Source organism: Mustelus asterias, chromosome 4 (assembly GCF_964213995.1).
Source record: "Mustelus asterias chromosome 4, sMusAst1.hap1.1, whole genome shotgun sequence".
Lineage (NCBI taxonomy): Eukaryota > Metazoa > Chordata > Chondrichthyes > Carcharhiniformes > Triakidae > Mustelus > Mustelus asterias.
Window position 1 is genome coordinate 149,377,949 of NC_135804.1, and position 25,614 is coordinate 149,403,562.

The 25,614-nt window shown below is 40.9% G+C and overlaps 1 protein-coding gene across 1 annotated transcript in view; it reads left to right on the forward strand.

Annotated features, from left to right (window-relative positions):
- alg13 (ALG13 UDP-N-acetylglucosaminyltransferase subunit) overlaps nt 1–21,840 on the forward strand; it is a 110,511-nt gene extending 88,671 nt beyond the window's left edge. The window contains exons 20-28 of the mRNA XM_078212075.1: nt 561–684; nt 2,821–2,856; nt 4,661–4,716; nt 9,787–9,864; nt 11,734–11,908; nt 16,410–16,514; nt 16,598–16,638; nt 18,144–18,321; nt 20,772–21,840. Of these exons, the coding sequence (XP_078068201.1) occupies nt 561–684; nt 2,821–2,856; nt 4,661–4,716; nt 9,787–9,864; nt 11,734–11,908; nt 16,410–16,514; nt 16,598–16,638; nt 18,144–18,321; nt 20,772–21,019 (1,041 nt within the window). The 3' untranslated portion in view covers nt 21,020–21,840. The remainder of the gene's footprint in view (nt 1–560; nt 685–2,820; nt 2,857–4,660; nt 4,717–9,786; nt 9,865–11,733; nt 11,909–16,409; nt 16,515–16,597; nt 16,639–18,143; nt 18,322–20,771) is intronic.
- Nucleotides 21,841–25,614: the final 3,774 nt, after the last annotated feature.

The window sequence follows — 25,614 nt, forward strand, 5'->3', positions numbered from 1 at the left end:
AGCGCTGCCCCTTCGTCAGATGGAGTGGATATCTGTTCTCCAACAGTGCACAGAGACACAGAAATCAAGTTACAGAATACTAATTAGATTGCAAATCTCTACAGCCAGCCAGGTCTTAAAGGTACAGATAATGTGGGTGGAGGGAACATTAAACACAGGTTAAAGAGATGTGTATTGTCTCCAGACAGCATCTTCAGTAACCTTATACCTATAGTATTGACAGAGCACTTCGTTGTCAAATTCCTCAGATCCGATAGTAAACCCAGGCTCCAATCACTTGGTGTTTCATGTGGATAGCAATGAACCCATAGTGTTTTAATTTTAATTCATTCAGAGGATGTGTTTAAATTGAATACCCATGGAAACTTTACGTCAGTGACATTGAGATCAAGTTAAATCCCATTGCACTGAAGTTCTATCATCATGCAACTAGAAATTAGTGCTACATATTTTTGTACAGCATTGAAGTGTGACAAACACTGAACAAAGGTCTATGAAAACGATGCATCCAAAACTGAAGATCGCTAAATTAATTGTGTCCTTATGATTCTCATTACCAGAACCAGTCTGCTTCCTCTTTACAAGCTCAAGCTGGGTACTGGGTAACCAGAAGAGGAAACCCGGTCTCTGTTGGTAAGCAGGTCAATTCCTCTTCTGAAGATGCTGATGAACAAAATGATGGTGGTGAGTAGAAATGTATGATGAAGAGTTTCCATCAATCTAATTGCACCATTTTATTTGGCAAATTCAATTGTGGATTTCTTAAATCTGGTTTCAATATTGTCAGTTAGTTGGGATAATGGTTACATATTACCATAACATAACTGACTGGCAGATGAGGGTTGTTTTTCTTGATTTATTTATCCATTTTAAAACTTGACATGGAGGAATGTCAAGTTTGAAGACCAGCTGAGACCAGGGGTGGGATCTTCCGACTGTGCTTGTCCCATGGTCGGAAGATCCCACCCAAAGTCAGCAGACCTTTGCATGGTCCATGTCCTGCCCGCTACAATTCCTGTGGCAGGACGGGAAAATTCCACCCAAAGATTTCAAATCCGATCCAACTGTTTCGTTGCCTGAAAACCTTTGCAGAAACAAATGAGCAAGTGGGTTTAACGGCTTCTGTGATTAGGTTTATCTGATGTACTAATTGGGTGTGTTTGCCAAGCTGTTGACCAGGAAGATTCCTGGTCTCAATGCTGTCAGTAAGTTGGCCACCTTCATTAGAAAGCAAAAGCTGAAAAGGTTCATAGTGCAGAAATTCAACAAAGAAACAGGCCTTTCAACTGAAATAGATGATCTTGATGTATCCTCCACAAGCCAGTGTGCTGATGCTATTCCTATATCTTTTTTCCTCCCTCTAATTCGGTTGCCAATCTAATCTATTAAAAATTGGGCTTTCGCCATCGGCTCCAAAATGCATTCCATAAGCCCCACAACCAGTGTTTCTGGTAAGTGAGTGAGTGTACCACAAGCTGGGTGACATTGCTCAGGCCTTGTCTTGTGGGACCATACAAAATCTGAAGAGGCCACACACTGAAATCAGTCAATTTGTATCTTGTTTCCATAATCTTCTGTTGTAATGACAACAGCACCAACTCCATATTTGTATTCCCTCATAATGAGACACACTAGTGAACCTGTACTTGCGTCTCCTTGCCTGAACACCCAGCCTGCAGTGTGGAGCTGCTGCTTCATATGTGGCCGTACTCCAGTTTTATATAGATTCATCATTATAACTTGAATATCCATATATTCAGTTGGTCTTTTCTGTGGTTGTCTCTACTTAAGATGTTGCTTTGTCTTGTAACCCAGAATGCAAAATCGATCTGCTTTTCTATATCATCCAATCAAAATGTAACCGTTAAGTTATTTTAAACTCAAATATGCCACTGCCCGCTTGCATTGAATTTGTTTTATTGTCTTTTCCACCATTTGTAGCTTTTTCTGCTCTGCAGAATTATTTACTTTATTTCCTATTTTAGTTTAGTCTGTGAATTTGGATTTCCTCCCACCCCAGCTATATTACCAAATCACTGATTTACTTAATCTGTAGAAGTAGCCACAAACTGAGCTCTAAGAGACACTATTACTCACTTGCAACCACTCGCTAAGAAACTGCCATTACTCCTACTTCATGTCTTCCTCCTTTCTAACAGATTTGTAACCCTATCATCTATAGATTCTTTGTATATAAAGAGAGGTGTAAAAGTAAAGACTTGGAGGGAATTCCACAAGAGTAGAACCAAGGTGTCTGAAGGTTCTTCCACCAGTGACATTGAAGTTATTTACTGAACCATTACTCATTGGTTGGCTATGCATATATTTTGTACTGAAATATAAAGTAGCCATATGTGGATTTTTGCCATTGATAATTTTGTATTTTACCAATACTGGTAGCTCACCAGTGATTTTTTTTTTTCACATACAAGTTCCATCAGTTCAGTACAGGTATGTTCTATTCACTTGACAGTTTCACCTGCCTTCATGGGTATATGTTATATAATGAAAGATGCATTATGATTACTGGGGTAAAGTGGTGATAGTTGTCCTAGCAATTTGGTTTTCTGATTTTAGTTTTTGATTTTTTTTGCTCCAAGATGTGGTCACCCTTTAATTTTGAAACACTTAGTTATTTTGTTTAAAAGTAGATTGCTCAAATATTTTAAAATTCTAGGTAGTTTCACTTGAGGAAGAAGTGCTGCTTTGGTAATGTTGATCCTCATTAACATGGCTTCTTGCTGATGACTGCTTTTTCTTGTCATGAGTTCCACATAAATTTCCATCTCCAGAAAATTTGACTGCTGTTTCTGTTCTCAGGAGAATATCATGAAGATTTTATTTATGCAGCAACAGGTTGGTATGGTGTACACAGTGCTAGATATTGTAGTGAAATTACAGCAATTTTAATGAAACTTCAATAAATTGTAATGAAATTTACAGTTATACTGAGTTTTATTTTTCTCGGGCAGTGTTGGCCAGGCCATATTTATTGTTCACCCATCACACCCATAGATTTTGGTAAAGGTCATTGTATTATAATTATATTAAATGAGGAACTCCAGGATATTTACTGGCAACATATGTCCAAGTCAAGATGGTTTCTCACTTTGAGGGGCATTGGAAGTGGTGATTTCACTTTTCACTTCGTGTTGGTTTTGCATACAAGTCATGTTTATATGTAGATCCTGCATATTGTAATCACATCAGCTATGTGACCAGGGCACAAATGAAGTGAATTATGTGTTAGGCATCTTCCAGGTGAATGGTGACTATATCATCACTCCACTTTGAGTCTTTATAGATGGTGGGAGAGAGAGATGTGACAGGTCAGGAGATAAATTATTCATTGCAGAACATCCAGTATTTCTCCTGTTTATGTGGTCACAGTTTTGATGTGACTGGTCCTGTTCATCATTTTGCCCAGATTTACCCTCCTTCCCTCTCTCGTAGTCCAAATTCATTTCCAGATTACTAAACAGACAGCTGTGGGTAGAAAGCTGGCATGAGACTTTTAACAGTTCCTCCAAAGAACCAAAGGTGTGACTGGCTGAATGCACTAAGGTTTTAAGACATAAGGGAGCTTGGTGATTTCCTTTTATCCTTTACTTTATTCCTTACTACTCTTCCTCTGTAAATATGTCTGTAATCCAGGCAGTGCACATTTTGTGCATCTCCAAGCAACCACTACACAGGTAGGAAAGAGGCTCTCTGGTTTCTACCAACTCACTTGCCCATTCGTCAAGAAATGGTCCACATAGATTTGAAGATTTAAAATCCAAATAATTGTTTGAAATCATTTCAGTGCTTAAGTGAATTTAATCTGGGTCCTTTTAGTGTTATCTTTTAGTCTGACCTACCAGCATTTATGTATATCACAAGTCAAATGGGTCCAACATAGACCTGATTTGCTTTAAGTACACATTTGTGCATTGCCTTTTTTCCAAAAGTGCATGATGTTTTACCATGTTCTCAGTGAAGCCTCCTGTTGAATTCATGGAAAGAATGTTGGGACATTGTAATCTGTCAGAAGATATTTAGAAAAGTGCCTGATGGTTTAAGTGAAATCCATTTCTGGAATTCTAAAACAGTTTAATCATGCTGAAAGCTTGTTCTGAACGTAGACTTGCCTTGATATTCATCATTAAATACTATGACAGTTTAAATTAACACCCAGATAGTAGCTGGAATTAATATAATGCATTCATACCAGGATATGACATTTAGAGGGATTCTGAATTCCTGCTATTCATCCACTACAATACAGAAATTTTCATCAGCTTTGATTTTACACTTGAGGAACTTGTATGTTCTCCTTGGTGATACGATTCCTGGATTTTAAAAAAAACATCGGTGACAAGTTCCTTTCTCATGTCAATTGCACTTTCTAAATTCGAGCAGTTAGAATCAAGAATGTTGAATAATTTTCAGTTTGTAGCTGCTGTATACATATTGAAATAACTTTATCCCAAGCCATTCAGGATTTGATCATTGTGACCTGACAGGAACTTTTAAGATGTATTTTTAGGCCCAGTAATGCAGTTGCAATTTTAAGTTGACGATGCTTTTGGGATATTCAGCAATTCTTTGATTATTAAAAGTGTAACTGGTTCTTTGCTTTGCTGGTTTCCAGAAACGCATAACTTCAATTCTTCCACAGATTCAGGATATTCAGATCCAACAGTGTATAGTACAGCAGAATCTACAGCTAACCTAGTAAGTATGCTTCAATTACCAATTTTCATTTTAAGATGTTCTCTTTTTGGGGAAAAAAAACCTTTAGTTTTGAATGCAGAGCTAAATTTGAACATAGACCAACTAACCAACTTGAACATTTTGGTGACAATGCATCTGATAGCATAAAATTCAAAATGTATAAATGTACCAGATAGTTTACATTATATGTACTTATTCAAATATTGATTGTGTAGCAAATATATCATTGCACATTAATATTACTGTTTCTTTAATATATATATTCCCTTTTTAGACTACCCTAGTAATCTTTACCTTGGATAGTTTCTTGTACCATCAAGAACCACTGATCATAGATGAGAATTTTCCACCATGTTGAGGCATTAAGTGGCAAATGGCTCCCAATATGTGTAATTGTGAGGTGGTGGATTCTGTTGCCATGTACACTGCTTAGATCATCTAAATAGAGTAGGGCAGCAAAGGGATCTGAGGGTACAGAATATACAAAGCACTAAATAGTGATACTTGTTAATAAGACTTTTTTTGAAAGCAAACCAAACAGTAGGAGTCGTCTTCCTTAATTCCACTTTCTCACCCATTGCTTAAATCCCTTCACTCCCTGGAACAAAAAAAGACTGCCTTGTTCTGGCCTTAAATATACCTGGAGCATCCACATACTCTGATGTAGGCAAATCCAAAGATCCACAATCCTTTATGTGAAAATTTCTCAATTTTCCAAGATCAGCTCATTATCCTGAGGGTGTGCCATGGCCCATCCCATGTTTTGGATTCCTCAGCCCAAGGAAACCACCTTTGTCTGCCCTGTTGAGCCCCTTCAGGCCTTCGTATTTCAATGGGATCAAACCTCATTCTTCTCTATTGCAGAGAGTATAGAGACAATTTACTCAGCCTTTCATCATAGAACACCCTCTCACCCCAGGAATCAATCTGGTGAACCTCCAATGTAATGTCTCCAATGTAAATATCTTCTTTAATTCTGGTGAGTAAAACTGTGCACAGTACTCCAGCTGTGGTCTCGCCAAAGCCCCAAACAATTTCCTTACACTTGTGGTCTAATCCCCTTAAAATTTAAAGGCCAACATGTCTTTTTTTCCTAATTGCATGTTGTATCTCATTAACTTTGTTATTTGTACAAGTATGTGCAAATCTCTCTCTAAACATCAACGCTTGATTTATTATTGTCACATGTATTAGTATGCAGTGAAAGGTATTGTTTCTTGCACACTATACAGACAAGTCATACTGTTCATAGAGAAGGAACATTTTTATGCCTTTGTTAAACATCATCTGCTTTTCTTACTATCAAAGTGAATAACCTCCTACTTTCCCCATGTTAAAGTCCACCTGCTACTTTTCTGCCAACTCCTTTAATCTGCCTATATCTTTGCAGTCTTTTTGTGTCCTCACAGCTTACATTCCCACCACGTTGCTGATCCATCCAATCCCTTCATCCAATCCATCAATATAGATGATAAATAGCTGAGGCCTCAGCACTGATGCTTGCAGCGCTCCAATAGTTTAGCCTACCAACTCAGAAATGGCCCGTTTATCCTTACTCTCTGCTTCCTGTCCACTCATAATATATGCTAATATATTGCCCCTGATCCTTTATTTTGCTGCTTAACGTTTTGTGGAGTGCCTTGTCAAATAACTTCAAGCATACCACGTTACTGACTTGGCTTTATGTACCCTATTATTTAATTCCTCAATTTTAGTCTGGCGGGTGAATGACAGCTGGGGGCAGAAATGAAGAGGTGTTGATCTCGGGTGGGGCATTTCCATCAGAAGCCCTGTTCTGACTGGCGGCACCCTTCCCTTAAGGTTCAGTGACTTCTGAATGTCCCCCAAGACCCCACTCGGGTTTTCCCTCCCCTCCCCACCCTCTGACAGATGACAGTTAGTATTTCTTCTGGCCAATGCAGCGCTGCCCTTGGAGAGCTGCTGGCCAATCTTGTTATGTACAAAATGGTAGTGGGGCTCTGAGTTGGCTAGGATGTCTGATTCTTTGGAAATTCAGACCTAATATATTTGTCAAATACTGTTTCCTTTTCCTATAACCATGTTGACGCTTATCTGATTGTACATTGACTTTAAGCACCTTCCTCAATAATAGACATGGAGAAAATGCTAGAATCGGTCAGGCCAACTAGCCCCGTGTTCCCTGATTCTCCCTTTTTTTTAACCTTGATTGAATAGAGGTATTAGATTTGCTGCCTGGGGCCATTCTAGAGTCTAGGGAATTTTTGAAAATTGCGACCATCTCTGTCGCTCTGTCTTTTAGAACCCTAGAATACTCTGTGATCAGGCCCTGGGGATCGTTCTGGAATCCAGCAATGAACAAGCAAAAATTTGATTTCTTAAGAAAATATAGAGTAAATGAGCCAGGAATATATATTTGCATGTCTCTTCACGAGAGAAAAGACAAATTATATAGCAGAAATAGAGGGTAACCAAGGGGCATGATAAGAATGAGAAACTTAAGGTGAATAATATCAGCAGAGATAAAGTTCTGGAGCGATTCAAAGCACTAAAAGCTGACCAATCCCCTCACTTCACAGCCTGAAGGAAGCTACATGTGATTGAAACTTCCACTTTGAGTTTTATTAGGAGTAAAACACTCTTAACCCTCAGGCTTCCGACTGTCCTTTGCAACAGTATAGCCTGTTCTTTAAATCTAATACTATCCTTAACTTCCCCAAATAGCCTAAGGATGGTTCTGCCTTGCTGAGGTTTTGTTTTAATTGTTTGTTGAACATCTTGAATTGTTTCTTCAAATGTGTCCCACTATTTATTTACCATCTTACCTTCAGTCTATTTATCCAATCAGATTTCCCCTCCAACCTATATAATTGACTGTAAGATTTTTGTTTGTGACTGAAGTTTGGTGCTCTCAAACTTGTAGAACTCAAATTATATTATCATTTTCCCCCCAGGTTTTTTAATGTGGGATTACAAAATAATATTACTTCATTACACAACACGAGATCTAAAAGATACCTCGTTTGTTCCACAATGTGTTGCTCCAGTAAATTTATTGCAAAAGCATTCTACAAATTCGAGGTTACCTTTTCCCAATTTGATTAGTTTATACGAATACTAAAGTCCCCAAGATTATTACGTTGCCTTTTTAATAAACTAATTTTTTACTTGATGCTCTGGTCAACCTTATAAGGGGACCTGAAGGCTACTCCAGCTGACACTGACTGACCCTTATTACAAATTTCCACAAGTACTGGCGCTGTACCAAGATCCTCTTTTGCTATTGTCATCCTTATTAGGGTGCCTAGTCCTCTTGCTTTCTGTTTCTCTCTGTTGTGTGCTATTTAATTCTACCCCCTCCCCCACCCCACCCCAAACAATCCCCCTTAGCCACCTTGTAACCATGTCTTTGTACTAGGTTAAAACCATTTCTCACTCTGACACTAGTTCATCTATTTCATAATTCATGCAGTCAGAATGTCCTTAATTTTATTTAACTATTCTTAGCTCTGATCTTAGCTCTGACCTTATTTGCTGGTGTACAATTGCTATTAAACACTCTATTCTTTCCTGATGCACTCTGCCCATCTTTACCCAAATTGCTACACTGAACAACCCTGTCTGCTATTTTCCATCACCTGCAGTGAATCTTTGTGATGTGGGGAATGGATCTAATAACAGCATGTGATGCATGTCATGCAGATATGCATTATATGTGGAGAAACAAACCGCTGGGAGAAATACTTGTTTTTGAGCCTTCTACCAGTGGGCACAATTTTTCCTTATCTACTGTCTAGATTTTGAATACCTCCATCAAACCACCTCTTCTGCAAGGAAAATAGTCCCAACTTCACCAAAGATATAACTGAAGTTCCCCCTTGTTTGAAAGGGGTAAAATGTTGCCAAATTGCCTATTGTGTACTTTGTACACTTAATAGCCAAACAATAGTTTGCACTTTAAGCTTTATGGGGGAGGGGAGAACAAAAACATTTATGCCTCGTGGTTTAATGCCTTAAGTAATGTCAAACCTTTCACCCATGTTGTATTGTCTCAAAAATGAAAACATTTATTATTTGGAAAAAAAAAGCTCAAGTAACTCAGTCTTGGGAGGAGTTCGCTACCAGTGATGACTTTGGGGGGTGGGGGGAAGTGGAGGTGGGGGAGGAGGAGCCCCTGAGACCTCCATGGTACCCGATCTCGGTGCAGTCGGCTTTACCACTGTGTTTAGGCCCCGTCTCGATGGCGTGAAACACACTCCCCTGGTCTTTTTTTTAAGTGTCATAAGATCTGGAGAGAGAACCTCCCTGTTTCTCTGGAAAGATGTGGCGATGCCGGCGTTGGATTGGGGTAAACACAGTAAGAAGTCTAACAACACCAGGTTAAATTCCAACAGGTTTATTTGGTAGTAAAAGCCACTAGCTTTTGGAACAGGCTGTCCCTTCGTCGGGTGGGTGGGAGTTTTGATCACAAACAGGGCACAAAGACACAAACTCAATTTACAGGAATAATGATTGGAATGTGAGTCTTTACAGCTAATCAAGTCTTAAAGGTACAGACAATGTGAGTGGAGGGAGCATTAAGCACAGGTTAAAGAGATGTGTATTGTCACACTATCTGTAACCCCCACAACCTGCCTGGATGTGCAAAATCTCACTAGCTGTCCTGTCTGGAGACAATACACATCTCTTTAACCTGTGCTTAATGCTCCCTCCACTTGCATTGTCTGTACCTTTAAGACTTGATTAGCTGTAAAGACTCACATTCCAATCATTCATGTAAATTGAGTTTGTCTTTGTGCCCTGTTTGTGATCAGAACTCCCACCCAACTGACGAAGGAACAGCCTGTTCCGAAAGCTAGTGGCTTTTGCTACCAAATAAACCTGTTGGATTTTAACCTGGTGTTGTTAGACTTCTCTGGAAAGAAACATGCTAATTTTCAGTCAGACCCCGATACATTGCCTTTTTTTGGTAAAATTCTGCCCTATGTCTCAATTGGACCAATGAGTTGGTTTCATATTGGCCATAACCAAGGAATATTAACCCAGTGCAGGAGGTAATGGACAAAAATCCAATTATTGTTTGTCTTGTAGTCTATTCAGGAAGGATGTTCTGCTGCAGAGTCACCCCAGGAGGGCCAGGTTGACGCACACTACAGTTATTCACAGCAGGTACATTTTTTCCCCAGAAGAAAGCAATTGGTTATATTCCTGTCCATAATCTGATGTTGAATATGAGGAAACATATTGATTTATTTTAAATAACTGAATACATTTCCATTTGCTTTTCATGTTATTAGCAAGTGACTTGGCATGTTTTATCTTTTGGAAATTGCATTACAAAATGCTTGTAAACTGTTGAATATCTGGCACAAAGGTCAAATTTAACCATTGATAATATGCAACCTATTTCATTCCATATTTTTCAAGACCTGATTGTTATAAACTTAAGTGGATTCATCACTGCTAGTTGTTTAATTTGGAAATTGGAAGAACTGAAATCTATTTCCAAACTACAGAGCAAATTGGTTTAAGTTCTGACAATATTACACTTGCAGTATGTGAAACCTCCAAATGTAGTGAGACATCTGACACACTTCACAATCCCTTTTTTGGCTGACCATGTGCAGGAGTTGAACATTTATTTTGTTCCTAATGTGTATGATTACACTAACTGGACTTCTTGATGGCATAAAGAAATTGACCAGGTCAGTTACAGCCCATTGACCGTGATCAGTTCTCTTGGGCTGTAATTTAAAGAGTTGTTCAAAGACCCTGTGTAGGATGAACAACACCAGAGTCTGTGATCTTGCTTGCATGATCTGTAAAGATAACTTAATACTGTTTCCTAAATAAAAGTATTCTGATGAAAGTCATTTGTTCCATTGGTGCTAACTGGCTGCTTAAAATTATTTGTTCAATGTGTTTATTGCTTAATTCTAATTGGCCTTGAGAAGGTGATGGTGAGCTGCCACCGTGAAGTGCTATAGCCCGTGTAGTGTAGAGTCCAGCCACAGTGCCCATAAGCAGGTAGCATCATAATTTTGACCCTGTGGCAGTGAAGGGCCACTTACAGCTCTGAGTTAGGATGTTGTGTGACTCGAGGGGGAGCCAGGGACTTGTAGGGGGTAGTGATCCCATGCATCAGCTTTACTTTTTCTTCTATATTGTAGAAGTCATGGATTTGGGAGATACTGCCAAAGGTGCCTTGGAGAGTTGTTTTATTCACTCAAGGGATGTGGGTTTCGCTGACCTTCAACAGCCACAACCACCTTCCTTTGTGCTAGGTATGCCTCCAACCAGTCAAGATTGCATGCACCATGCCCACACCCCCAGCGTCCAACACGATTCCCATTGACTCTAGTTTTGCTAGAACTCCTTAATGGCACACTTGGTTGATGTCAAGGGCAATTAACTCACTTCACCTCTGGAGTTCAGCTCTTTTGTCCATGTGTGAACCAAGATTGTAATGAGGTTAGGAACTGAGCATCTTGAGCAGGTTATTGTTAAGCAAGCTGCTGCAGTGTTGATGCATGCTGATGCAGTGGGAAACTGGTGGAGGGAGTAAATGTTCTAAGGAGGTTGATGGGGGGGCTGCTTTATCCTCGGCAGTGTCAAGCTTTTTGAGCATTGAGGCAGCATTCATTCAGGCAAGTAGAGAGCATTCCACCACACTCTTGACTTGTGCCTTTTGTTGCTGATGAAAAATATTGGTTAGTCAGGAAGTGCACTGACTAACCAATATTAGTCAGTGCACTTCCTGACCCTGCTTGTTTGTGACTGGAGCAATCGCCCATCAAAATCATTCTGATGGTAATACAATTGAATAACTAGTAGTTGGTTTAGACTATTATTGGAAATGATCATTGCCAGGTGCTTGTGTGATACACGTGATACTTGCCTTGATACAAGTAGATTATTGGCCATGGCATCAGCAATTATTAGAACATTGCAGCTGTAACCTATGAATTCTGAATTAAGCAGTGCATTTATTTTTAAAGTATATGTATGTTATGTAAACTTGTTCGTTCTTCGTCCTAGATGATGGTAAATTCAGTGGTATCAACGTCCAACTGTGGCAATTCAACCCCTGTTGTAGGCTTTTCCTCTAACTCAGCCACAGAAGCCAGCCAAACTTCGGTCACCTACTCAACAGTGCCACAGCAGACGGTTGCATCACCTGTCCTAGTACCTTCTCATCCTGTTGGGAGGCCAGGTATATTATCCAAAGTTGATGCAATCCAAGTAGTCTGTGCAAATCACAGCCAGAAATATAAGTGCTTGCTTTTTTCAAAGTAATTGATTGTAACACTATACAAAGATCCATCAACAGTGCAAGTCCATAATATCAAAAATAAATCTTCACTTGGCTGCTGATATAAACATGGAAACTTCACACTTGGTATTCCACTGACTACAACACCACCGATCATTCAGTGGAGAAAAATATACCATCAGCATACTACTTAGTGGTGAGGGGAAAAGGGGACTGAAATATTCCTAGCATAAATTCCACCATTTATACCATTGCTGTTTATCCTGGACGCCCATCTACATCAGACAAATGGCACTAACCATTTTTCATTATCTTTGCATTAAATTAAACCATATCAAGGAGCAATTCAAGTGGCTGTTCACCTTTCATTTAAAATGTGATCACCTGTTAGTAAGTCTTAAATGCCTCTGCCCGTATATCAGAGCCCAACCCTGTGTGACCACAAGTGTGCCAGAATTTTATTGCCTCACCCGCCGGAGGCTAGTAATATCCTCCCCAAGGCCAACGGAGAATGCCTTTGTGAGTCTCGCCCGCCCCGATTCTGGGGCGGACGAGGTGGTAAAATTGCGGCCGTGGTGTTCATTATTTAAAATCAACTATTAACCATCAAAAAAGAGTTATTGAAATAGTGACAATTGGAATGTTGGATAGTTATTGAGAATATGGTGACATGTATCACATTGTTCCAGATTCCAGGTCATTTTTTCATTTGGCCCCACAATATGACCGTCTCTTAAATGGCTCTAGGGAAATCATTGTGACTAAATCACAAAATGACCCTGGACACAAGGCCTCCCTCATCACTAAATTGATGATTAATGATTCCAACGGATGTAATGGGTACATAGTGTTTACACAAATATGTCTGCTATATGTGTACGAAACTAATAGAAGCTGAAAGCATTGTTTTAAATATAGCAGCAATAAATTTGCAAATAATGCACTGCATGAGACAAATTTCATGTAGAGAAGAACAGTAATACCCCATTCAGCCCCCTTTTAAGCTGCTCCGAAATTGAATCCGATCATGACTAATCTGTATTTCAACTCTGATATTTGCTCCATGTGCCTTGATACTGTTGCCCTCCCAAAATCTATCTCCGTTTCGAAATCTCCAACTATTCTAGAAATTAGAGCCTTCTGAGGGAATGTTTTTCAGATTTCCACTATCCTATGTGCAGGGGAAAAAGTGATTTTTGATCTCGCGCCTGACTAGCCTAGTCTAGGATTCTGTGTCCTCTTGTTTTAATTTCCCCAACCAGGGCATTTAGGGCCCAATTCTCTGACCTCGCCTGCAGCTAAGATTCTCTGATCCTGCTGCAGTGAATGGAGATTTGGCTGAGTGCCAAATTCACCGTTCTTGCTGGCAGCAGCAGCAGGGCATGAATGGCCGGATAATTCCAGCCATAGATTCTGTCTACCCTATCAAATCATTTGAGTTTTTAAATAGTGCATCTGAAAATTCATCTGAGTTGACACCAAGTTGTGCATGCAAATGCATGGCGCCATTCAGATAAAAGTGGCAAGTTCTCCTCGTCCATTTTTCTTTTTGCAACCATTGCTTCCATAAGTGAATGATCTCTGCATTCGTTTGTTGGGATCCTTGTGTCAGTGTAATACTTATTGAAATTATCCTTTTATAGAAACCCTACAGTGCAGAGAGAGGCCATTCGGCCCATCAAGTCTGCACCGACAACAATCCCACCCCAAGCCCTATCCCCACAACCCCCCACATTTACCCCGCTAATCCCTCTAACCTACACATTCCAGGACACGAAGAGGCAATTTAGCATGGCCCATCAACCTGACCCGCACATTTTTGGACTGTGGGAGGAAACCGGAGCACCCGGAGGAAACCCATGCAGACACAGAATGTGCAAACTCCACACAGACAGTGATCCAAGCCAGGAATCGAACCCGGGTCCCTGGAGCTGTGAGGCAACAGTGCTTGCCACTACGCCGCCCCAAAGTTGTATATCAGTATTGTATTTCGGCTATTTGATCAGAGCTGAAAGGTTACAGAGATCTCATCTGAATGGAAAATGGAGGGTAGCAGAAGGAGGGGTCGATCTAGGTGTAGTTGAATGAATGACGGACAACTCGGTGATTGCAGATGAGTTACAGTAGATGTGAGGATGGCATAAGAGGAGTGTGTGCAGTTCTGATCACCACAGTACCAAAAAAGGACATGGAAGTTTTGGAGAGTGTGCAAAGAAGCTTCACCAGGATGTTGCCTGGTCTCAAGGGCGTTGGCTATGAGGAGAGGTTGAATAAAGTAAGATTGTTTTCACTGGAAAGATGGAGGCTGAGGAGAGACCTGATAGAGGTCTACGAAATTGAGAGGCACAGACTGGGTGGATAGTCGGAGGCTTTTTCCCAGGGTGGAAGTGTCAATTACATGAGGGCACAGGTTCAAAGGGAGAGGAGGAAAGTTTAAGGGAGATGTGCAGGAGAAGTTTTTCATAGTGGTGGGTGCCTGGAATGTTTTGCCAGAAGTGGGCACATTAGCAACATTTAAGTGGCATCTGGATGGGTACATGAATAAGGAGGGAGTAGAGGGATGCGGACTGAGTAAGGGCAGAAGATTTTATTTGGTTTATTTAAGGCATCATGATCAGCACGGGCTTGGAGGGCCGAAGAGCCTATTCCTGTGCTGTACTTTTCTTTGCTTGACAGACAAGCATGACATATCATGACAACAGGCCTCCTGGCAGGAGTAGCTTGTGAGCAGCAGCAGTTGTGTGTCACGGAATTGGCCTGTGGAAGTGAAGTGCTCAGCAAATGCAGCTTTTTTTTTAAAGCTATAATGAAATGATAAACCAGTTTATAAAAAAGATTTCCTTACACTGGGCACAATGCTTTTTCCCATGGTTTAAAAACACATCATTTGGGATGAAACAAGAAATCTAGCCTCTTAGTACCTCTTGCACTATTTTAGAATTCCAGTAGATGGTAGTCTTTCATTAATCTTTCAGAAAAATTATAGCAGCCAAAGCTCCAAACTTTCCTCCTTAAACTAGCATGATATTTTGATTAGCGTCACAAGTAGGCTTACATTAACACTGCAATGAAGTTACTATGCAAATCCCCTAGCATGAGCTCAGGTTTTTTGCATTGGTTTTTATACTAGAACTGTTTTAGTTGAAAGCAATAAACTGTGAAATATTAGAATTGATTGTTGCAAAAACAATGCCTGAAATCGTTTTCCCTTGAACCAAAAGCACTGACTTTTTTTCTTGTTTGAATTTAATTTGATTAGAAAGAGCTCTCATTCCTTCCTTGCTTCATATATTGTGCTTTCATTGGCTCCATGACACATTGAAAGGTCAGAGGAAGAAAAAGCACCATGATCTCCTGTTCAATGTCAGTTATGTTTATACCTCTCTTGTGTCCTTGGTAGTGAAGGGGAAATTAAGTATTGCACAAGGATTATTTGGATCACCCTCAAATATAATTCACACAATGCAGACTCCAGCCCAAGAAGGTATAAACTTCATCAGGTGGATGGATGCAGGGATCTTCAGTGCGTCATTGTAATTGCAGTTTGAGTAAATGAACACATTTTTTGGTCAAAGCTATTTCCTTTAGGGCTTGGTGACCTTTTCTTTAGCTTGCTCTTCAAACTACAGGTGTTAATGCATCAACTTTTACCTCTAAATATGGAGTATAAATTGGTTGAAAGGAAGACTTAATCTCACATTGCAGTCCACCAGCCCACCGATCACCAGCACAAAGTGAAATCTGCTTTTTGTTAATTAGCTACCTTTCCCTTCTCTAGTCAAGGTCAGCACTGGCTTGGGGTGAAGATCCAAAGGCACTGGTAACCCCAGGATACCTCGCTGGTGACTGCTGTTCACTTTCTAAATTGGTGTAATGAATGTTGCTACCATAGTCAGTCATCACAGATCAGCCCAAACCTGCCCCTTGCACAATCTTGTGCTCAAATTATGCATGTCCCAGTGTGACCTGGAACACGTTTTGTGTCCTTCCTCTAAATTTGCCGAAATCATTTCACCCCAGTGCTGCTCAACTGAAAGTTAAGCCAGCACAGTACAAGAATATTCTGATCTAGAAAGCTACATTTTCATCCTTGAACTAGTCTGGAACAATTTATGCTCAACTCTTCTATAGTTTTGAGTACTGTTACTTTTTATTTTGATACGGGTTGCAGGATAGTATTTGTTACAATAGTTCCTGATTGCCTGTTCCCACTTTTCCATATCCCTTGTGCTTTCAGTGCTTTGTCATGCTAAAACTTACATTATTTTCTAAACTCTCCCCAGCATATTTTTTGAATCCTGTGTCGATACACATGTGATCCAACCACCAAGGCTTATGATTTTCAGCTCTGACACTCATTACCTGGAAGAATGTGATGTTTGCTATGTACTTCCTGGTAGCACTGCTTTCTAATAGGCATTTTGTTTTCACTTTCACTCAGGTCCTCCCCTTCCTGTCAATGAAATGGGTGAAACCATGAGTTCTCCTGCACCACCAGCACCTCCACCATATTCCTGTGATCCCAATGGCAATGATCTTCCTCGAGGTAAGACCCTTTCACTGGAGTAGAACCAAAGTTCACAAATGCTCAAGGTTTATAATAAAAACTTGTTTGATGTCTCTTTTCAGATAGAAAGGTGGTTCAGTATTACTTCAACCTTGGTTTGCAGGTGAGTTTGATGGGAATTATAGGATTACGGGCATGTGATTCCACATATGCAAATATTCTGCAGTGCTTTCTGACATTTCTGGAAAAACTCTTCAAATGAGTCATCGATTCTGAACTTCGGAACGTCTTTTATGTACTTTGTCTTGCTAACATGGATGTGCGTGCTTCTTTCTAAATGATGGCACATAACTTTTATGATGTGGAGATGCCGGCGTTGAACTGGGATAAGCACAGTAAGAAGTCTCACAACACCAGGTTAAAGTCCAACAGGTTTATTTGGTAGCAAATACCATAAGCTTTCGGAGCACTGCCCCTTCGTCAGATGGAGTGGATATCTGTTCTCCAACAGTGCACAGAGACACAGAAATCAAGTTACAGAATACTAATTAGTATGCAAATCTCTACAGCCAGCCAGGTCTTAAAGGTACAGATAATGTGGGTGGAGGGAACATTAAACACAGGTTAAAGAGATGTGTATTGTCTCCAGACAGAACAGCTAGTAAGATTCTGCAAGATCAGGGGGAAAGCTGTGGGGGTTACTGATAATGTGACATAAATCCAACATCCCGGTTTAGGCCGTCCTCATGTGTGCGGAACTTGGCTATCAGTTTCTGCTCAGCGACTCTGCGCTGTCGTGTGTCGTGAAGGCCGCCTTGGAGAACACTTGCCTGAAGATCCAAGGCTGAATGCCCGTGACTGGTTGGATCTGCCTTGGATCTTCAGGTAAGCGTTCTCCAAGGCGGCCTTCACGACACACGACAGCGCAGAGTCGCTGAGCAGAAACTGATAGCCAAGTTCCGCACACATGAGGACGGCCTAAACCGGGATGTTGGATTTATGTCACATTATCAGTAACCCCCACAGCTTGCCTCCTGATCTTGCAGAATCTTACTAGCTGTTCTGTCTGGAGACAATACACATCTCTTTAACCTGTGTTTAATGTTCCCTCCACCCACATTATCTGTACCTTTAAGACCTGGCTGGCTGTAGAGATTTGCATTCTAATTAGCATTCTGTAACTTGATTTCTGTGTCTCTGTGCACTGTTGGAGAACAGATATCCACTCCATCTGACGAAGGGGCAGCGCTCGGAAAGCTTATGGTATTTGCTACCAAATAAACCTGTTGGATTTAACCTGGTGTTGTGAGACTTCTTACTGGACATAACTTTTAAACAGGATTTATCTTCATGAGGTTCTCCACAAACCACTTGATGTTGTTAAAGCAACATTCGACTTAAATTTTAATACTGAGACCACTAGATTGATTTGAGACTTTAGGATACATTGGCCAACTGTATTACTTAATGGATTCATGATGTAGGTTGTGTCTTTTGGGGAGATTAGTAGCAAACACTATTTGAGTTTTATTGTAAATGTGCGGTTGTATTTCTGAAACTATTTTGAGTTTCTGTTGGTGAAGTTCATGTTGCAAATGATCAGCTTTTTTTTCTACAAAGCAAGTCATTCTGGTCAGTTTTGAGTTAATTTCTCTCTCTTGTTTCTAGTGTTGCCACCAAAATTATTGGCACTCAGTGGTCTATATGCCACAACAACAACCAGTCGATATGTACCCAGCATTTCCTGCAGCTTCCCAGTTTATTGACCAGTCAACCATGCCACAGCTATATGGTGACAATGGGAGAAATGATGACCATCAAAGTCCCTCTGACACTATGTCTAACGGCAAGTTTATTTTACATTTTCAGATTTTCTTTAATCTGAAACCTATGCCTAAAGTTTCAATCAGTACTGGGAAGGGAAATTGTCCAACTCTCTCATTTGTACCGAGAATCAAGCACTCTGGCTTTGATATATGTAGGGTAAGGTTCATTGTGTTCTACCCCAAGAATGTGTCATGCCTTTAATCCTGATTGCAACAGTTTCGCATTTTATCCATTTTCCACCTTAGCTATTCTGAGCGTGACCATAGTTCTAAGTTATGAGGCGGTTCTCTACTGGGTACTGTCCACATGATATTAAATATTTTTCAGTTTCATATATTAACTTTCAATAACCCTCCCCAGTATGATGTGGAGATGCCAGCGTTGGACAGGAGTGGGCACAGTAAGAAGTCTCACAACACCAGCAGTGCTCCGAAAGCTCGTGACTCCAAATAAGCCTATTGGACTTTAGTGTTGTGAGATTTCTTACTGTGCCCATCCCAGCATGTCATTCGCACTCTAAAATTACCACTCATAGCAGTTCCCACATTACTAAAAGAAATAATAAAATTGCTTTTAAAGGGTGTTAAATTTGATTCTTCAAATGCAGTAATTATCAGGCTAAGTGATGGATGGGCAGATCCAGATTGACACCACCCAAATTTATTTCACATGGACTCTTGCAAAGAGGATTACGGACATGTGGATTGGCCATGTTAAATTGCCCCTTTAATGTCAGGGGTACTAGCTAGTGTAAATGCATGGGGTTATGAGGATAGGACCTGGGTGGGATTGTGGTCGGTGCAGACTTGATGAGCGAAATGGCCTCCTGCACTGTAGGGATTCTATGAAGATTGAATTGATCCTTCTAAGTAGTCACCTATTGGCTATCTTCAGAAACTTTGTGACATCTCCTCAGCCCTCCAATTTTTTTTTTAAAAAAGCATGCACATCAATGTTTTGTGTTGGTGTTGATTTTTCAAGGGCACGGAATTGTTCAAGAAGGACTGCCCTACTCCAGACTTCATCACAGCCTTGGTCCAAATAGGTCAAATTCCTGAAGTGAGAGTGTGGCCTCGTGGATCCCTAGTAAAATTGAAGTTGATGGGAAGTGGGGAGAAATTCCACTGCCTGGAGTTTATTTAACACAAAATAGATGGTTGCTGGCACTTTTGGACAACAATGATCTCAACCCCCAGAGCATTGCTGCAGCAGTTTCTCACGGTAATGTTCTAGGTCCAACCATCTTTAGTTGCTTCATTAATAACTTTGCCTTCATAAGGTAATTGTTGAGTTCCATTCAGTATTCTCAAATAATGTAGTCTGTGCCTTTAAGCAGCAAGAACTGGACAACATTCGGGCTTGTGTTTCTAAGTAGCAAGTAACATTCATGCTGCAGAGTACTAGACAATAACCATATGCAGGATTACCATCACTGAATCCCAACCATCAATATGCTGGGTCATCATAAACAAGAAACTTAAACTGAACAAGCCACCTAAATATTATAGGAGTAGGTCAGAGGCTGAATAATTCTGTGGCAAATAACTTGCCTGACTCTTGAAGCCTTTCTATCATCCAGAATGACAAAAGTCAGGACTATGATGGAGCCCCCTCCAATTGTCTGGATGAGTACAACATCAACCATGCTTTAAGCTCAGTGCCATCCAGAAGTTAGCACCCCATTCCACCACCTCAAGCATTTGTTTCCTCCACCTCATGTGCTATGACTGCAGTGTGTATTATCTACAGGATGCACTGCAGAAACTCGCCAAGATTTCTTTGTGACATGTACCACATAGACGGACAAGGCAGTAGACGCATGGCACCACCCGTAGGTTCCCCTCCAAGTCCCACGCTTTGCTGAGTTGGAAATACAGCATTGTTCCTTCACTGCTGGGTCAAAATCCTATGACACTGTACCTAACAAGGAAGTGGGCGTACCGACATCATGTGGACTCCAGGAATTGAAGAGGACAGCTCACCACCACATTGGGGGTAATTTGGGAATGGGCAGTAAAAATTAGTCTTGCCAGCATGTCCAATTCCCAAGAGGGAACTTAATAAAAGATTGAGCGTAACGTATGGTCAAGTAATACTTGGGCAGAAATAGATGTGATAATTACAGAATCATACTAACCATTTCAAAAGGTAGGTCGTCTTGCATAACTCATTTAGACGATATAAAATCTAGATGAAAACTAATAAATGCATGTTGCTCTGAAACTCTATCTGAGCACCATCACTGCTTTCTCCCCACTGACTCCCAAAACCCTTCCAAACATTCTTGCCCCAGATGCTTTGGGGCATAAATTATACGCTTTCATGAGTAGATTGATAGTTGCCATGCTCAGGTTGAGAGATGTTTTAAGTAGCCTGTTGGTCCCTATAAATTCCTTCCAAATAACTTTTACAGCTTTGGGGAAATCGATTATTTTTTCGATAATGATAGGCTCCTTTTTTTTCCTGCAGATTCTTATCCTACTGTGGAGCCGCAACCAGTCCCTCATTCAACGGTGTATTATCCAGTGCTGACAGACCAGTACATGCCAGCACCTGCTTATGATCCCTGTATCCCTGTAACATCCACTCTTCATTTTGTTGGTCCATGGTACCCAACAAACCAGATGTGTAACAATTCATCAAGGCTGCAGAGCCCAGCGTCTCCAGTAAATTATGTTGCACCTGCCAATCAGCCTGTGCATTATGCATCTCACTAGAGCACAAGAAAAATTGGATTTAACAGACCCAAATTAAGGAGTGGATTGTTAACTTGCTTTACCCCTTGAACCCACTATTATTGTCTATCAAATCCTTCAATTGCCTTGACTCAAAGTTTAACTTTGTATTTTGGTAGGCAAGAAATCTTCTACCTTTTCCTCTGCATTTGCCTGAACTATCTGTATAATATAGTCTTTTATGGGAGCTGTTTTCATCTCAATCCTGAGATTTTTTCACTTTCCAGTAAAATTCCCAATTGTATTTGTGACCAAAAATAAGGTAAATGTTAGTAGGTGGATATGTTTTATGCAAGTTTTCCACACCTCTCAATATCAATGGCTATTTTCTCATATTTCCCCACTGCACAATATCAACAGAGAATTTCAACTTCACCTCGAGTGCATTGGCTGCCTCCTGAAATCAGTTGAAGGATTATCCTTCAAAGAAGAAAAATTTATTCCTACTTGATATCGAGTACTGTTTTTCACCTACTTTTCCTGTTGAGTTTAGCTAATGATTCGAGCATACAATCTGTACCGCTTCTACCTCATGTTTAGAAACCTTGATCTTTGTAATGTATTTAGTTTGTGAATGCGTGTGTATGTTTGTAAAGTATCCAGTTCTGCTTCACATGTTGACTTCCACTTATTAGTTTTGTAGGGCCAGAGGAAAAAATGTTTGGCATTGATTTTTTGTTTTGTTTTGTTTTAGACTGTTGATGATTGCTGCTCTGTTCTTGAGTAAAGTTCTAAAAGAGATGGTGTGTGGTTGTGGGCTCACCTTTATTCAAAAATGTTAAGTAATAAAACCTGAGCACTGCAACCTCCTTGTGTCAGTGTGCTTCTTGCATGTAACCGAGTGACAACACATCAGTAAATGTTGTGGTGCAGTGTCTTCCATTGACTCTTCACTCTAAAGAATTTACATTTTTGTTCTATGATTAATAAAATGAAACCAGACTGAGAGAGATTAATTTGATGGCAGTCTCTTGAAGCTGCTGTTATCAAGAGGCTAATACAGCAAAGGATGCTAATTGGCTCTTTCAAAAGAGCAGCCCAGTTCGCCTGCTCCCTGTTCTTCCCCCTTGCGCTTTCAGTTTTCTTTCTCCAAGGGGAGATCTTATAGAAACATATAAGATTATGAAGGGAATAGATAAGATAGAAGCAGGGAAGTTGTTTCCACTGGCGAGTGAAACTAGAACTAGGGGGCATAGCCTCAAAATAAGTGGAAGCAGAATCTTGGACTGAGTTGAGGAGGAACTTCTTCGCACACACATGGTTGTGAATCTGTGGAATTCCTTGCCAGTGAAGCAGTTGAGGCTACCTCATTGAATGTTTTTAAGGCAAGAATAGATAAATTTTTGAACAGTAAAGGAATTGAGGGTTATGGTGAGCGGGCGGGTAAGTGGAGCTGAGTCCACAAAAAGATCAGCCATAATCTTGAATGGCGGAGCAGGCTCGAGGGGCCAGATGGCCTACTCCTGCTCCCAGTACTTATGTTCTTGTATTTATCTCATTCCTCTTTGACAACTACTACTGTATTCCAGATCCCCACCATTTGTTGAAAAATATTTTTTCCGATGTCGTCTCTGGTCTTTGCCAATCATCTGTCTGCTGATTATTGATCCTTCAGCTATTAGAAGTAGTAACTCTAGAAGGAGTAGGCCACATTCCCCTTCAAGCCTGCTATAAGGATATTATAACTGGTCCTAAATGACATTTTCTTTCCTGTTCTCTTAAATGCTACTTTTCCATATCGTCTAACCTGGGCAGACAGTGGTTAGCATTGCTGCCTCACAGCGCCAGGGACCCGGGTGCTATTCTGGCCTCGGGTGACTGTGGAGTTTGCACGTTCTCCCTGTGTCTGTTAGGGTTTCCTCCAGGTGCTCTGGTTTCCTCCCACACTCCAAAGATGGGCAGGTTTGGTTTATTGGCCATGCTAAATTGCCCCTTAGTGTCAGGCAGACTAACAGGGTAAATACATGGCCTGGGTGGGATTGTGGGTGGTGCAGACTCGATGGGTTGAATGGCTGCCTTCTGCACCAAGGATTCAATGATAAACACTCGAGAGTTTTTAAATACTTATCAAATTTCCTTGTAATCTTTGAGAACAACGCTGGCTTCTCTGTGCCCTTAAGTGACTAATTATTGAGCATTAGTCATTGCAAGGTTTGGTTTTCTAGCTAACAGTTCACAAGGAAGTAATTGTCATCGTAAGTAAGGATGTCAGACAAAATATATCAGGAGATAAGGCATGTAAGAAAAGCAATATGGGGGATTTCAATATGCAGGTGAACTGGTAAAATCAAGTTGGTAGTGGATCCCAAGATAAAGAATTTGTGGAATGTCAACAGGATGGTTTTTTGGAGCAGCTTGTGCTTGAGACCACTAGGGAACAGGCACTTTTGGATCTGGTGATGTGTAATGTGGCAGACCTGATCAGGGAACTTAAGGTGAAGGAACCCCTAAAGGTCAGTGACCATAATATGATAGAATTCACCTTGCAGTGTGAGACGAAGATGTTGGAATCAGATATAACAATGCTACATTGAGTCAAGGAAACTACAACGCCATGAGGGAGGAGCTGGCCAGATTTGATTGGAAAGGGAGCCTCGCAGGAAAGACTATGTAACAATGGTGGTAGGAGTTTTTGGGGATAATTCCGAAGGCACAACATAAATTCATCCAAGGAAGAGAAGGTATGTTAAGGGGAGGACGAGGCAACCATGGCTGACAAGGGAAGTCAGGGATAGCATAAAAGCAAAGGGAAGAGCGTACCGTAAGGTGAGAAATAGTGGGAAGCCTTTAAAATGAAGGAAATTGAGGAGAGTATTAAATTAAAGACCGATGCGTACAGAGTGGCCAAAAATAGTGGAGAATCGGAAGATTGGGAAAATGTTAAACAACAAAGAACGACTAAGAAAGCAATAAAGGAAAGATGGGTTATGAAGCTAGGCTAGCTCTAAATATAAAAAATGATAGTAAAAGCTTTTACAAATATATAAAAAGGAATAAAGTGGCAAGAGTGAATGTTGGACCCTTGGAGGACGAGAGGGGGGATTTAATAGTGGGAAATGAGGAAATGGCTGAAACTTTAAATAAGTTTTTTGTGTCGGTCTTCACGGTGGAAGACACATAGTTTACCAAATATTAACGATAGAGGGTTGGTAGGAGGAGAGGTACTCAATACAATTAATGTTACCAGGGAGGCAGTGCTTGGTAGACTAATGGGACTGAAGGTGGACAAGTCCCCCGGGCCCGGATGGAATGCATCCCAGGGTACTGAAAGAAATGTCCAAGGTAATAGCGGATGCGTTAGTGGTTATTTATCAAAATTCGTTGGATTCTGGAGTAGTGCCAGCGGATTGGAAAACGGCTAATGTTACGCCGCTGTTTAAAAAAGGAAATAGACAAAAGGTGGGTAACTACAGGCCGGTTAGCTTAACGTCTATAGTTGGGAAAATGCTGGAATCCATCATTAAAGAAGAAATAGCAGGCCATCTGGATAAGAATGGTTCGATTAAGCAGACGCAGCATGGATTCATGAGGGGAAAGTCGTGCTTGACGAACTTGTTGGATTTTTATGAAGATGTGACTAGTGGAGTTGACGGAGGGGAACCGGTGGATGCGGTGTTTTTGGATTTCCAAAAGGCGTTCGATAAGGTGCCTCACAAAAGGTTGCTGAAGAAGATTGGGTCACACGGAGTTGGGGGTAGGGTGTTAGTGTGGATTGGGGATTGGCTATCCGACAGGAAGCAGAGAGTCGGAATAAATGGGTGCTTTTCTGGTTGGCGGATGGTAACTAGTGGCGTGCCGCAGGGATTGGTACTGGGGCCTCAACTATTTACCATTTACATAGACGATCTGGAGGAGGGGACGGAGTGTAGGGTTACAAAGTTTGCAGACGACACAAAGATAAGTGGAAAAGTGAATCGTGTGGAGGGCGTAGAAGGTCTGCAGAGAGATTTGGACAGGCTGAGTGAGTGGGCAAGGATCTGGCAGATGGAGTATAACGTTGACAAATGTGAGGCTATTCACTTTGGAGGAAATAATAGCAAATTGGATTATTATCTAAATGGAAAAAAATTACAACATGCTACTGTGCAAAGGGACCTGGGGGTCCTTGTGCATGAGATGCAAAAACCCAGTCTGCAGGTGCAACAGGTGATCAAGAAGGCAAATGGGATGTTGGCCTATATCGCAAGGGGGATAGAATATAAAAGCAGAGATGTCTTGCTGCATCTGTACAGGGCATTGGTGAGGCCGCAGCTGGAATACTGTGTGCAGTATTGGTCCCCTTATTTGCGGAAGGATATATTGGCCTTGGAGGGAGTGCAGAGAAGCTTCACCAGGTTGATACCAGAGATGAGGGGTGTTGATTATGAGGAGAGACTGAGCAGATTGGGTTTGTACTCGTTGGAATTTAGAAGGCTGAGGGGGGATCTTATAGAGACCTATAAGATAATGAAGGGGCTGGATAGGGTAGAGGTGGAGAGATTCTTTCCACTTAGTAAGGAAGCTAGAACTAGAGGGCACAGCCTCAAAATAAAGGGAGGTCAGTTTAGGACAGAGTTGAGGAGGAACTTCTCTCAGAG